Source organism: Nymphaea colorata, chromosome 10, assembly GCF_008831285.2.
Source record: "Nymphaea colorata isolate Beijing-Zhang1983 chromosome 10, ASM883128v2, whole genome shotgun sequence".
NCBI lineage: Eukaryota > Viridiplantae > Streptophyta > Magnoliopsida > Nymphaeales > Nymphaeaceae > Nymphaea > Nymphaea colorata.
In genome coordinates, this window is record NC_045147.1 from 19086303 (window position 1) to 19099330 (window position 13028).

At 35.8% G+C, this 13028-nt stretch overlaps 1 protein-coding gene across 5 annotated transcripts; it reads right to left on the reverse strand.

Annotated features, from left to right (window-relative positions):
- Positions 1 to 1025: 1025 nt before the first annotated feature.
- On the reverse strand, positions 1026 to 8604 carry LOC116262491 (uncharacterized). 5 transcript variants are annotated; one of them, XM_050080151.1, is made up of 6 exons: positions 8252 to 8604; positions 8141 to 8184; positions 7085 to 7380; positions 2373 to 2477; positions 2213 to 2260; positions 1026 to 1435 (listed from the first exon to the last, which is right to left on the reverse strand). In XM_050080151.1, exons 3-6 carry the CDS (start codon positions 7349 to 7351, stop codon positions 1196 to 1198), a joined length of 660 nt encoding a protein of 219 aa, XP_049936108.1. In that variant the 5' UTR covers positions 7352 to 7380; positions 8141 to 8184; positions 8252 to 8604; the 3' UTR covers positions 1026 to 1195. The 5 variants fall into 5 exon arrangements, with proteins under 5 accessions (XP_049936108.1, XP_031497781.1, XP_031497782.1 ...); XM_031641921.2 differs by having other exon boundaries at positions 8141 to 8188; positions 8256 to 8602; XM_031641922.2 differs by lacking the exons at positions 8141 to 8184; positions 8252 to 8604 and adding an exon at positions 7994 to 8132.
- Positions 8605 to 13028: the final 4424 nt, after the last annotated feature.

The following is a 13028-nucleotide window of genomic DNA, read 5'->3' on the forward strand; positions in this document are numbered from 1 at the left end:
AAAAATAGAACAAAAATGGACCAGATCCTTCGTTGAGCGCTTCGCAATTCTAGACTACCCAAATCTGATTTCACATGTATTTAGCCGATTTCGATCAATTCTTTCGCACCCCTCCCTGAAGCATTCAGTTTGTTCTCCTCTTTGCTTTGGAAGTGGGCTGTTTCTCAAATAGGCAAGATGATGGACAGGCCACTATGGGACTGCATACTGATCAAATCCATGGTTTGGTGTATCGCAATTCTCCACTACCCAACTCTGACTTCCGATGTATCTAGACGATTTCAATAAATTCTTTTTGACTCCCAGGTCAAGCACTCAGTTTGTTCTCCTGCTTCTTCTGGAAATGGGCTGTTTCTCAGATACGCAAGATGATGAGTTGGCTACTGTGAGACTGAGGGCTCCATGTGTGTGGACATGGATTGCTAGGTGACTAGTTCATCAAGTGTAAGCTAAAGCAAAATAGTGCTCAAAGTATATGAACCTTTTACACTAGCATAGGCAAATGGGGTTATGGGAAGCAATGTGAAGCCAAAAGGAAACCGAAAGCGAAATGCGAACTCTAGCAAAGGTAAACCCACTTTCCTGGTAGCTATGGGGAGATGGCGGTGGACAATAAGGACTCCCTCAGTAGAGTTCTAGGTTTCTAGGTTCACAATCACCCCAGTTCTAGCAGATGAGAACCACGCCGCTCTGGAATTTGCCAAAAAACCTATTACTGTTCACAGCCACCCGGTTGCAGCACATAAGAACCAGGTTGCCCTTGGATTTGCCAAAACTTATTAATGTTCCATTAAGCAGAACTAGCCTCTCTTTGGGTTGCTTATGGACATATAAGAACAAGACTCGAATGAAAACCTTTATGAACAGCATAGAGCAGCAAGAGAATTCTCCAGTTCTTGATGTCAAAACGACTATGAAATACTATGAATTTGTGCCCTCATAAAACCTTTACTGTCCAAAATAAAAGCATAAGCATATGCAAGAATGAGGATGAACATTACCTTTGGCAAGACAAACAAAAAAGATGGTAAGAAAGGAGAAGGTAATTTTTCTGGAAGAGAAACTTATTGTACAGGACAATTTGCACAAGTTATTCATTTTCCCTCTCCTTGTCAATGTACACATACAACAGGTTACGCAGAAAAGACACTTCCATAAATGTCCATTAAAGTAAACAAACCAGCTAAGAGATTAGCTAGTTTAAAGAAGCAAGCATCTCCAAGAGTGAAGCAATGAATTTCATTTGGGTGTCTTCACTGATGGTGAAGAAGAGGGGAAAATGAACAAACAAAGATTTCATGCCGTGCTCCTCTGCAAATCGAAGAGACTGATAGTAGACATAGTTGCACACAAACCTGCCAGCATCTTCGGATGCCATCACCTCATAGCCCATTTTTGCTAATGCCTTGGTGATCTCATCAACTGGAAGAGAGGTCTGTCAAAAGGATTCAGATGAATTACTTTGCCACAATATTATGTAAAAATTCAGCGGGAAAATATACAAAAAAAGATCTTGTGAAACAAGCACACAAAAAATCTTGTGAAACAGGCAACACATGTGTTTTGTCTTTCCACTAGCAATGATAGAATAGAAATCAACAATCAAAATTAATCTTATGATTTTTTTGTAATTGAGAATCAGAAAAAGCTTGTGCAGTATCCTATGTAAGAACTTTCTTATAGCGGTTATCATTAATTCACAACATTGATTCTGCCTCTAGCACATTCTTACAAAAGGTACAGTTGCAAATGGCAAAAGCTGCACATGAAGCAACAGTCACATCAAGAACGCTACTCTATTGAAATATAAGCACCAAGCAAGACAGATTTATGCTGAAGTTTTAGATGCTTTTACCAAGTAACTGTTTGACTCCACAAAGTTCCTATTTACCTAAACAATGACAAGAAGCATGAGAATGCACAACTTTTGAATATTCTAGCATAGGATCACAACCAGAGATGTCCACATTTCACGGTCTTTTTTCTCTGTACATTTGGTGTCAGTGGGAACATATTCATAGAGAGAAAGAGAGAGTTTCCACCATAGCAGCTGCTTCTTCATCAAGGAGAAACAGAAAATTTCATAGACCAGTCACCCAAAATGCCTAGAGTGCGTTTCCCACATACAAGTTCAACAAGAAAGATACTTCTGAGTATATCTTCTTATGTGTGCTTTGACAAGTATTCCAATAAGAAATACAAATGGACTTACTTGACGCATCCGTAAAATGCTCCCATCTGACAGAACTATAGGAACTTTCTGCAATTGAACAAAAATTTAAAATTTTCAAAAAGGAGAGAAACAAAAATCAATTATGCAGATTTATACCTTATATTCATTAATGAATCCATTTAAAGGGGGCTTGTACTACCTGAGGCTTCCAGCCCATCTCATCTGGACATCGAAATGTGGCTTCATTAATGGCTTGCTTCTCAATTGCAAATTTTGATGCCCCACTATTTACTCCAAAATGAAGCTGCAGAAGAAATTGGTGAATTCAAAAAGAATGCTTTAATGATGTAAGTCAGCTATAAATAACAGTATCATCACCATAGGCAGTTAACATTTATTGTATACCAACAAGACACAAGTAAGTGTGAATAGCACAGGCAACATATGAAATGTAAAGAAGGTCAAATTCAACAGGAAATCATGTCATCGTCTAGATTTACTTTAAGTACGTGTAATTCTCACTCTAGATCATGGGAAATACATATGTCCATCATTATGTGTGGAATATAATATGTGCATATGTATTTTTCAATTGTATGAACAATTGATGTAACCAGGTACGAGATTCACAATAGCAGAACAAGTTTAACATGATCAATCAACTACAGAGCTGTTTACACTTTACAGATCTCCATAAACAGGAAAAGTGGATGCATTAATTTTTCAAGGACCCAAACTTGCATAAGAGATTCAAAAGGAAACAGAATAAATACATGCATGTGATACATTAATCAAAATGACAAAGTCCTAGATCTTTTGGAATTATTATGCTTGCCCATTCCATGAATAATACTTTGATAGGCTGAATCTAGATGAGCCACCAGGCCAGATTCCTTCTATCACCAAACTATAAACTGTTTTCCTTTTTGAATTTTTCCTAATCAGGTTAGACCTGTTTTGCCAATGATTTTGTTTTCTGATCAAGCACAACATATGATTGATCATATGCTCAGAATATGCATTATCCCACAACAGAGAAGGTCAGCTCCTATAAGATTCACATGCGGAGATGATGCATAAGGGAGAAGGGAGACATGAGATTCCAAATATTGCCAATAATACATTTGCAAAAGTCTGTCCACCATGATTTTGACTTGTTCCTTCACCTACCTTGTTCCTTCAACTTACCAAAGTTAGAGGTGCTATTATGTACCATGAAAGGAAATAGGAAAATGTGTCCCTTTGTGTATGCAAGAATGCATGCATGTGCATGCACATGCATGAAAAGATCTTTGCTAAAAGGTACTGACAAAAAACAAGTTGTCCATGCAAGGCAACGAGTGAAAAATAATCGTTCAATAACAAAGTGCAAGTGCAATTTTATATGGGGAATTCAAGTTAGTTGCATGGAGCATCCTCCATGAACTTGACTGATCATCTAAAAATTGAGATATTGAATAAACATGCCTCTGGAGTTCTGTTCCAAATTCTCACAACACAATGAAAACTCCAAAAAGAATAATAATGACCCATTTGATTATATTAATATGACCAGATGATATAAACTCCTATAGAAGCACCTCATGGCTAATATATGAAAGAAAATATTAAATCCTAAATTCCATATGAACATGAACTGAGAGTACCTTAAAGAAATAATATTTACTGAACAAAAATAAATCATAGTTACAAATATTGTTTTCGCATTTTTAAACGGTGAGGTTTTTCTAGACAATAATACAGTGACCTTGAAAAAGACAGGAAAAAGGAGAAAATATGGTAAACTTTTTTTTAAAATAGAAATTCTTAAAAATTAGGGAAAAATAAAATAAATGAGAAACTAGTAAGACAACATTAAAAAATAAGTAGATAAGAAACAAATAAAAACTTATACAATGGGAACAAGCGGTTTGACATTAAAAAATGTGAAAGAAATGCATAAAATTAAAAAAAAAATTGGCATTTTTTTTCAAAAAATCGAACTTTTTTGTCATTTTATTCGGCAGACTTATTTTTCTGCATTTTTAACGTTTTTGCTTTAACAACACATTTTCTGTGTTCATAAACATTGGAAAGTCCAGACAGAAGATGAAATTTTATGTTCGAAAGGTGAAAGTATACAAATAGTTACAGATACACTATTTTCCATGAACAGATAGTTGTTTAGAGATAGTGGGTAGTCCTACACCACATCTTGGGAGATGCAGGATGAAGGATATTTTGTGTCGTAAGTCAAGCATAATTCATTCATGCTCTGACCACAGAGAAGTATCGAAGCATTTACTAGAACATAAAGGTTTACATGAAAGACAGTATATGCAATAAATTTTTTAACTGCACCAATGAACACATAAATGGAAAAAGGCTGCCAGATGCAGAACAGTGAGAAGCCAGATTTAAGAATGTGTTATCATGTCCTTTTTACTTGTTGAATTAAGAACTGTTTCATGGTTAAGCAAAAAGAAATGAAACAGTCAAATCAAGTATTGAAATTTGCAGCATCTGACTTCATGACCTTAAGGCTGGTAATGATCCATCCTGAATGCCCAAGGCCAGGAAGAATAATTTTGGAACATAAACCATCGGTGCCTGTCAAGCAGAGTGCCCCTGTACAAGAACTAGTAGCTCTTGAATTAGCCAACCCAGGTCAAGGTTGGTTGGCTACTCCGTTGGATCCCCTCTCCTCAACAAGGCCAATCAGTTAGCTGGACACCTTTAGAATTAGGTATTAGCTAGTACTGCTTTAGACTTATTGCAGATTAAGTGTAGTTATGCTTTTAGTATTAACAGTTTTATGATCCATCATGTTATGGTAAGAAAAGTTCTGTTTATCTTGCACTTGATCCAATTCTCAAAGGCAGGTTGAGGCGCATATATACTTACTATCATTCCACTCAAGTAATACGGAATACTTCATGTTATTAAACCTGCCTTGCTATGTTTTGTGGTCTTTCAAAACCACTGGAAGTTATTAACCAACTGAAACTTTTCCCTTGTGTTCATTAAGTTACTAGTTTAATGTGCTTTTCTCAAGATGTGTAGGCTTATTAAGTACTTACCCCATTCATTTTTCTTCTTGAGCAAATAGAGAAGATTATTGAAAGAAACACCAGTTTTTAGATGCTAGTGAGAGAAAGAACACAAGCAGTAAATTTGGTATCCAAGGCCAGCCACTACAGGTCGCAGATCTGGGCAGTTCATTAGTAGTTATTTCTTTAACATGGTGTTTGACAAGCCCAATCCATTTCTGTATGACTTCTATGGCTTTGTGTAGAACATAACAAGCCCAATCATTTGATATTAACATTGTTCTCCATATCTCCAGAGCCAAAAAGGATAGCTTGCATGAAAATGACCTTGACGTAAACCTATTCTGCTTGAGAAGACTTGAATGTTCTTTCATTTATGCCAACAATATCCAATTACGTGGATAGTATCTCTATCTGGAATGTGGCATTTTCAACTAGAAAAAGAACCCTGCAAGTTGGTCTCATATCAAACTATGGCTACTGCCATTACATTATGCACCATGTTGGCCATTTTCATGTTCTTGCCACTGATTTTACGTAATTATATATGCAACAGCATCATGCTGTAGTCATTTCTATGCAAAATCTACTTGACAATCACAAACGTGTCCATACAAAACTAACCATAGGAAGTAATCCCCATGCCCAAAAACCTAGGAACGAGTATTGGGTGATGCTTTTTTCCAACATACATTGGCGTAGTAAGCATATAAGGATCAACAAACAGAAGTTTTACAACATAATGGACATCAGAAAAACATGAAACCAATTCCATTCATGGTACATATGGGTACTTTTGAAAAAGTTAAAAAGAGTTACATAAGCCAAATTCTAAGTCACATGAAGAAACAGTTGCTCATGTGTGTGTGTGTGTGACATGCCAAATTTAACTTGATAGCATGAACACATAACTAACAAATGTTCTTCTATTATAGCATGATTGAACACATAAGTTAAGGTTGAATACTGGTCATTAACGAACTAATGATGACATTGAATATCAGATGGAAGCAACCGCACGTATGAGGGCTTATTATTTCACACATTAGACTAAAGCATGATAAGTTGATACAAAGTTCAGATCAAGAGACTTAAACTGCAGTTTTCATCTCCAATGTGTGTCCATTGCACTTTCCAATAGCATGAGTGAAGCGCAAAGTCAAGCACTTAATATGCAGAAATGAGTAAGTAGCCATATTCTGGGAACACCACCAAAAGTATTAAAACTAATCCCTGGGCAGTTCCATACAGTACTCAAAAAGCGGATCCAAAATTCTCAGACTGAACGAAAGCACAAATAGGAAGCAAAAGACACTTATTGCATATTTAGTTTCCCAAGAGATGAGCCAAATTTGGATTCTGAAGGTGGGAAGCAAAACTTCTAAAATCTAAAGTAAGAAATATTTTAAATGAAGGGTATAATGAGCCAAATTATAAACTTAAACAAAACACACTTTGCAGAAACAACATGCAGATACTTGTTAATATTCACAATCATTTCCACTGAAGCTACAGGCGATTCCAGCTTTGCAGTCCAATCAAGCAAGTCAGAGACGTGAAGTAAAAGTAAAACTAAAAGCAAGCTAAAACAGGAAAGATAAAACAAGAACAGCTGTCAGCTGTGTTGTTGGTTTACACATCTTGTGCACAGATCTTTTGATGCATAAATGAGCTATCAAAACAAAAATGCATTATCTGCATGAATGCACATAGAAACATTATATGTACAACACTAGTTTTTGCTGATGCCCAAACCACCAGGGAATAACGTGTCAACTGAAACAGAATTTTATGCATTGATACCACTGCAGCCATAAATCATGTCTCATAATACCACAAATATGAACGGAATAACTGAATCCGAAAGAGAGATCCTTCTTACCAGTATGACTCGGCGCCCACTTGAAGATTCTGGATTGGTACTGCCTGCAGCTGCCTCAAAGATCTGATAAAGCTCAGGAAGGGCACCTTCCCCAGCTGTATCAAGTACATTGCAGCTACCAATAACAAGCCCCTTGGGCAATCCATTTTTCTCCATGTACGCACTAAGATTGCTCACAATTATTTCGGTTGGATTCTCAGCAACGCCATGAAATTTCTTGAATCCAGTAATGTGGACTGTAACAGCTGGTGGCCCCTCTGATCCCATTTAGATGCACAAATCTGCCAACCACCAACCTGCGGCAATCAAAATTCAAACGAATTGCACGTCATCAAGCAGCTAAATAATAAAAGAGAAAGACCTAACATGTCGAAAGGTAGAATTTCTCTCAAGTTATCTCCTCGTAAATGCTCAGTGACCATCCTAATGGTAGACAGGTATGACACACAAAATTTTATCGACAATTTGGCTAAAATTTTACTATTTTCAGACACGGGACACTCTTAGAAGCTAATTTTAGGTGCACTCAAACCCTCTATCTCCCAGAAACAACAAGCTGTTAAAAAGCCAGGCACGCTTGCACCCATCTTAGACAAATTACTGAAACGGATGATACATCAAGAATAATAGATAATCAGATTCATCAGTTAGTAAACATTCAATTATTCAAGACCCAGCGGCCTGACAAGTGAATCAATCGAATAATAAACTCTGGTTTCATTACACCCAGCAAAGGAAACCAAGTTCAGATAAATCTGACGAAAGATGCAGACAAAACGAAAAGCAAAACAAAAAAAAATACTTAGAATACCAAGCTCAGTCATCAACAGTCAAAAATTCAATCAACTGGCAATTAACACCAGAAACGAACTTCTTGTTCGACCACCCATCAGAAAAATCATTACCCACTTTCAACAATTCTCAGAAACCAACGACAAACCGATCAACAGCGAAGGGAGGAAGATCGAGGCTACCCACAAAAACTCATCCCCAACTTCAACCAGACAAGAGAAGAATATCCCAAAAAAATGAATGATAGAGAAGACAACAGCGTACCTCTTTGCCTCGTACGGGTGACAGAAAATAAGAGCAGATTGCGACTACCTGTCAAAGAGATAGGCTGAAGATGAGAAAAAGAAAAGGGTGGGAATTTCAATTATAGATTACCAACCGGATAGTTTATTTTTATTTCGAAACTGAAACAATTATCTGATTGAAAGGAAGGGTCTATTTTGACGGAAGGATGAGTTTTTGATCCAAGAAACGTCGAGAACGCGTCGTTTCCTTTCTCCACCAACAAGACTGCGATCAGTAGACTATTCTCAAAATACCAAAGGCAGCAGCGACGAGGATTTGGTGCTTCTTCTGGTGCCACTTCTTGACCCTTTCCCTCTCGCTGGTCCAACAACCAGACAGTGAGGGGGTGGTCCCTTTTGGGAAGGTTTCCTTCAACCTTCATTCATGCAATGACGCAATCATTGGTGGCTCTGACGTGGTTTAAGGGAGATTGCGCCTGCCACGTATCTACGATACACCTGTTTCCCATCTCACTCTTGCCTGAAAATCGCATTATTTTGTGTCTTATCTGTTCTATCTACCCGCACAGCGGGCGTTGTGTATACCTTCTGCTCTCCACCAACCACTGTCGTCAGTAGGAGCGTATCAACCCGCATCGCAACGGACTATGCCAATAGGATAAGGGGCCGATACAGCCTTCTTCAAAAATCGGCCGACACATCGGCCTGTATCGGTGCCGTTGGAAAGCTATGACATCATTTGGATCCAAATCCTAATCAAATTCCGTGTTATTTAGCGAATCCGAGTATTAGATTTTTACTTTAGATCAATATTTATGAACCCAACTTAGCACCCAAGGCCAGTTGGGTTCAACAAAAAAGCTTTTTCTACAGCCGTGCAAATTAAATATCATTATTATTGCAAGTTGAATTGGTCAAGTGCAACTACATTTATATATGTGACCCACATGGTTGATTTGGTAAGAATTGAACTTGGGCTATTGAGTTGGGACATGTCTAATTATGGCATTTCAAATATTCATTTCAATAGATTGACTGAGCATGTTCTCATTTGAAAATTGGCATTCCATTCAAAAGCAGTTACTTGTTACCAACAATGTAGATTATCAGGAAAAGCTAGTCATTGGCTCAATCAATTACATGATAATATCTCATACCAACTAAATGGCTTACATGGATATTTCATTATAAACTGTAGACTGAAGCTTGTTCTATCATTAACTTTAAAAATTTTGACATATGATTCAACAATAAGATGTCAATATAGATGACCCGGAGACAAGAAAATAAATCAAATATTGCAGGCCTATTTTGTTGCATAGTATTCCTGCTCAGACGATCATTCCAAGACTTCATTTTAAGCTGAAAATAATTAGAACATAGCGTGGTCCTGTTGGATTTTCTTGGAAACAGCTTAGTGGATGTCACTAATAAGAATCCTACGATAAGAGTTAAAATAAGAACAAGCCAAAAAAACAAAAGAAAAAGATGACGGTGCCCCACATAAGAACTTGCAGACCAAGACAAAAACCAAAAGTTGGCCTGAATAGCTCTCGTTCAATAGTTCTTTTCTAAATTCATAAGCTGACTTGCTTTTTATTAATAACAAATCCATCCGCACCTTTTATACAAGTTTTCAAGTTGGTCTTCGAGGTTAAATTCAATTGAAATTATTTCTTGACAATGTCACACAAGTGCCGTTGCAAAGAAAAGAAATGAGTAGACACGCTTGCTTAAGATTACCTGAACCAATTAATTTTGAGATATATATATATATATGTTGTATCTTAAGGATGAATTTACCGATCCTAATAAAGCATAATAATTACCTCGATTGCACTATAAGTTGGAGAAAGTTAAATTAAGAAGAAATAGGACATGGAGGCGCTCACCTTATACCAACCCCATGTACGAAGGAATCTTTAGAATATAGTAAAAAGGAAAACTACCTACTCCCCGATCTTTAATAACTAGACAATTAAATGCATTTAAAAAGCTGACGATTGTTGGCACCAGTTGAAGGAGCGCCAACATTCATTTTATTCTTCTTTTTTTTAAAAAAAAAAAATTGTTCAGTTATTCACAATGAGCAAAATACGTCTGAGAGATTAGCAATGATAGAAACAGTTCGCTATTTAATTTTGACTCTATTTTGAACAACTAATTTAGTTGTTGGATCTGCACTGAAATCAGTCCCGCAAGATCGTTGATGGATCTTCAAATGATCAAATATTTTCAGGAACTATTTCTAGATTTTAATTATGTGGCACTCATGATTTTTCAAAGCTAATCAAATGATAACTGATAGGGCAAGTTAAATCATATAATAAAGGTAAATATTGAGGGTGTGTTTGGATGACATCTTTACTCGGCATTTTTAAAACAGAGTAAATAACTTGCCTTTTCCCCTTAAGTTTTTTTTTTTTTTTAAATGTTGTCTTGAGTGTGTCATCCAAACGCTTTTGGTGGGAAACTAATTAAACATTTAAGTTTTAATAAAATTTTATTTTTACATTTTTTTAAAGGTGTCGTCTGAAAGCTACCTTAAACTCTTTCATTTTATTTATTTTAATTTCAACTCATCTTCTTAATCTCAAATCCAATGTTGTAAGGAAAGGTCTAGGGCTCGACATCCTTATATTGTAAAATGTATTTTTTTCTTTAGAATATGGCTAAGGCCTGTCAAGTAGGGTACCTGATACCCGGTTAAAAAAAAAAAGGCATTGGGTCAGCCCGACAAGTTATCGGGCAACTCGGGTGGGCTAGCCCGGGTGGAGCTGATTAAGCTCGGGTTGGTTCAATAATTTTTTTTTAATATATATTTTATTGATTTTTATATATAATTATAATATTTTATTATAATTAATTAGATTTATATATTATTTGATACTAAAATATATATTATTAATTTAATCGAGTCAAACTCAAGTTTGGGTTTTAAGCGTAGTACCGTGGTGTCCAACCAAGCAATTTCTTACAAAGGGTACTCATTAAAAAAATAATAATAAAATGATTAAGGGGCATAAGGCAACTAATTAAAAACACACAGTATATAAATATATAAATGATTGAAAATATGAAAAGAACTACAATTTGTAAAGGCAAATGCCTGTCCATGCCGCTCCACCGTCCAACGTACAGATATAAAGATTCATGCTCTGCCAAATAATAAGCTCAGATGTGATTGCCTCTTTGTCCTAAGTCATGTCATTCCGATCCTTATCTCTTCTTTTTCATTTTAAAAACCATTGTTTCTCTCTTGTTATTCGGTGGTCAATTCACTTCTATTGTCGTCCATGCCAGAGTCTGAGATCAGAAAAAACTTGTTCAAATTCTTCAGATAGAAGTCATGTCAAATCACCTTCAGTTAGAAGAATATACAATTTGAACATCTATTATGTTTTTATGATAACATTAGCTATATTAATGATGTATGTTTTTGGGTAAGCTCTCGTCGTCAATGCTTAAAATAATGAGTAATTTCAAGTAGTCAAGATCGCAAGTTCAGTTTGGAAAGAGAATTGACAGATGACGACGATAACAGAAGGATCAAAAGTACGCAGCTGCTGGAACTTTCGTGCACGCAATGCCAAAGCCATAGAGTCAAACCGTCCATTGACTCCAAAACTATAAGACAAGTTAATGAAAGGAAGAAAAAAAGTCTTCTTTCTTTTAACAGGAAATGTCCTGAGAGGCATACTATAATCGGTGAGCGGACCTTGTGATCAGTTTGATTTTTATGGGTATTATTCATTTACATTGCAAACGGTCGCACTATGACACTCTAGTTAGTAGATGTACCACCGTCTGTTTTAAGTCCTCAAGAAATCTTAGACTTTAGAGCAAGAAATGACAGGAGAGTTTCGACTCTTCTTTAGGGGTGGCTTTGCTCACCCTAAAATCAAGTGTGATATGTGTTCTTTATTAAGAAATATTTTTTAATATATCATTAATGATATATCAAATGTAGGTCAAGTAAAAAAAAGACCAATTAAGCGCGTTTAATATATCATTAATGATATATCAAATGTAGGTCAAATCGAAAAAGATACCAATTAAGCGCGCGTTTGTTTACCTTGGATTTCATATCATGGAGATTTAATAGTTTGGACACATAATAGGGATTCAGATCCTCATTTTCAGACTGTTTGTTTAAATAATGGGCCCCGTATGGATTTCAGATCAGTTGTTTGCTATTATTCTAAGCAAAGAAGAAGAGTGGAAGTATGACAGCTCGGTTTGAAGTCGATGGTGAGAAATAGATTCTCCAAATTTCAAGTATTTTTGCTGTACTAAATCGGAAACCCAATTTGAGTTTTCATGTGTTTTTATTATCCCACAGTTTTTAACATGTTTTTAGCTTATCCTGATCTGAGATCACAAAAAAATCATAACTTGAACGTTAGGATAACTTGAAAGCAGTGCTTTCTGCTTCCATGAAACTGAGATATAAGTTCTTGATTTTTTTAAAAATCTTAATGAGGCAAATTATTGAACGTTAGGATAACTTGAAAAGAATAGTTTGGCTTTTTGAATTGACAAGGATACATATTAGTTATCAATGTCTGCCATATAGATGCACATTTTGGGGAAATTTTGGATTTTGGGATTACTTTTTGCTTATAATTTAGAGGACAACTTTTGTAAAAAATTTTTAAATAAAATCTGTAGTTTTCATAAAAAGAAAATAAATGTTTGAAAGCAGACCTATGTAACTTAAGAAACAGAACAAGTTATTTCATTTTCTAAATATTGCATTATTTTTCATCCAACATTTTTTTTTTTTGGGCCCTCTCAATTTAACAGTTTTTATGAAAAATAGTGTAGCTCTTATTAGAAAAAACTTTAAAGGGCAATCCCTTTAAAAGTAGGGCCCAAAAATATATTGGATTTTAGTGTGCCAGTTA

Excerpts from the sequence above, each read along its gene's own strand:
- LOC116262491 (XM_050080151.1), bottom strand. The coding sequence starts at position 7,351 with ATGGGATCAGAGGGGCCACCAGCTGTTACAGTCCACATTACTGGATTC. Across the intron at positions 2,478-7,084 it reads GTGGGCGCCGAGTCATACTG|CTTCATTTTGGAGTAAATAG; the intron begins GTAAGAAGGATC and ends TTTCTTCTGCAG. Across the intron at positions 2,261-2,372 it reads AGATGGGCTGGAAGCCTCAG|AAAGTTCCTATAGTTCTGTC; the intron begins GTAGTACAAGCC and ends GTTCAATTGCAG.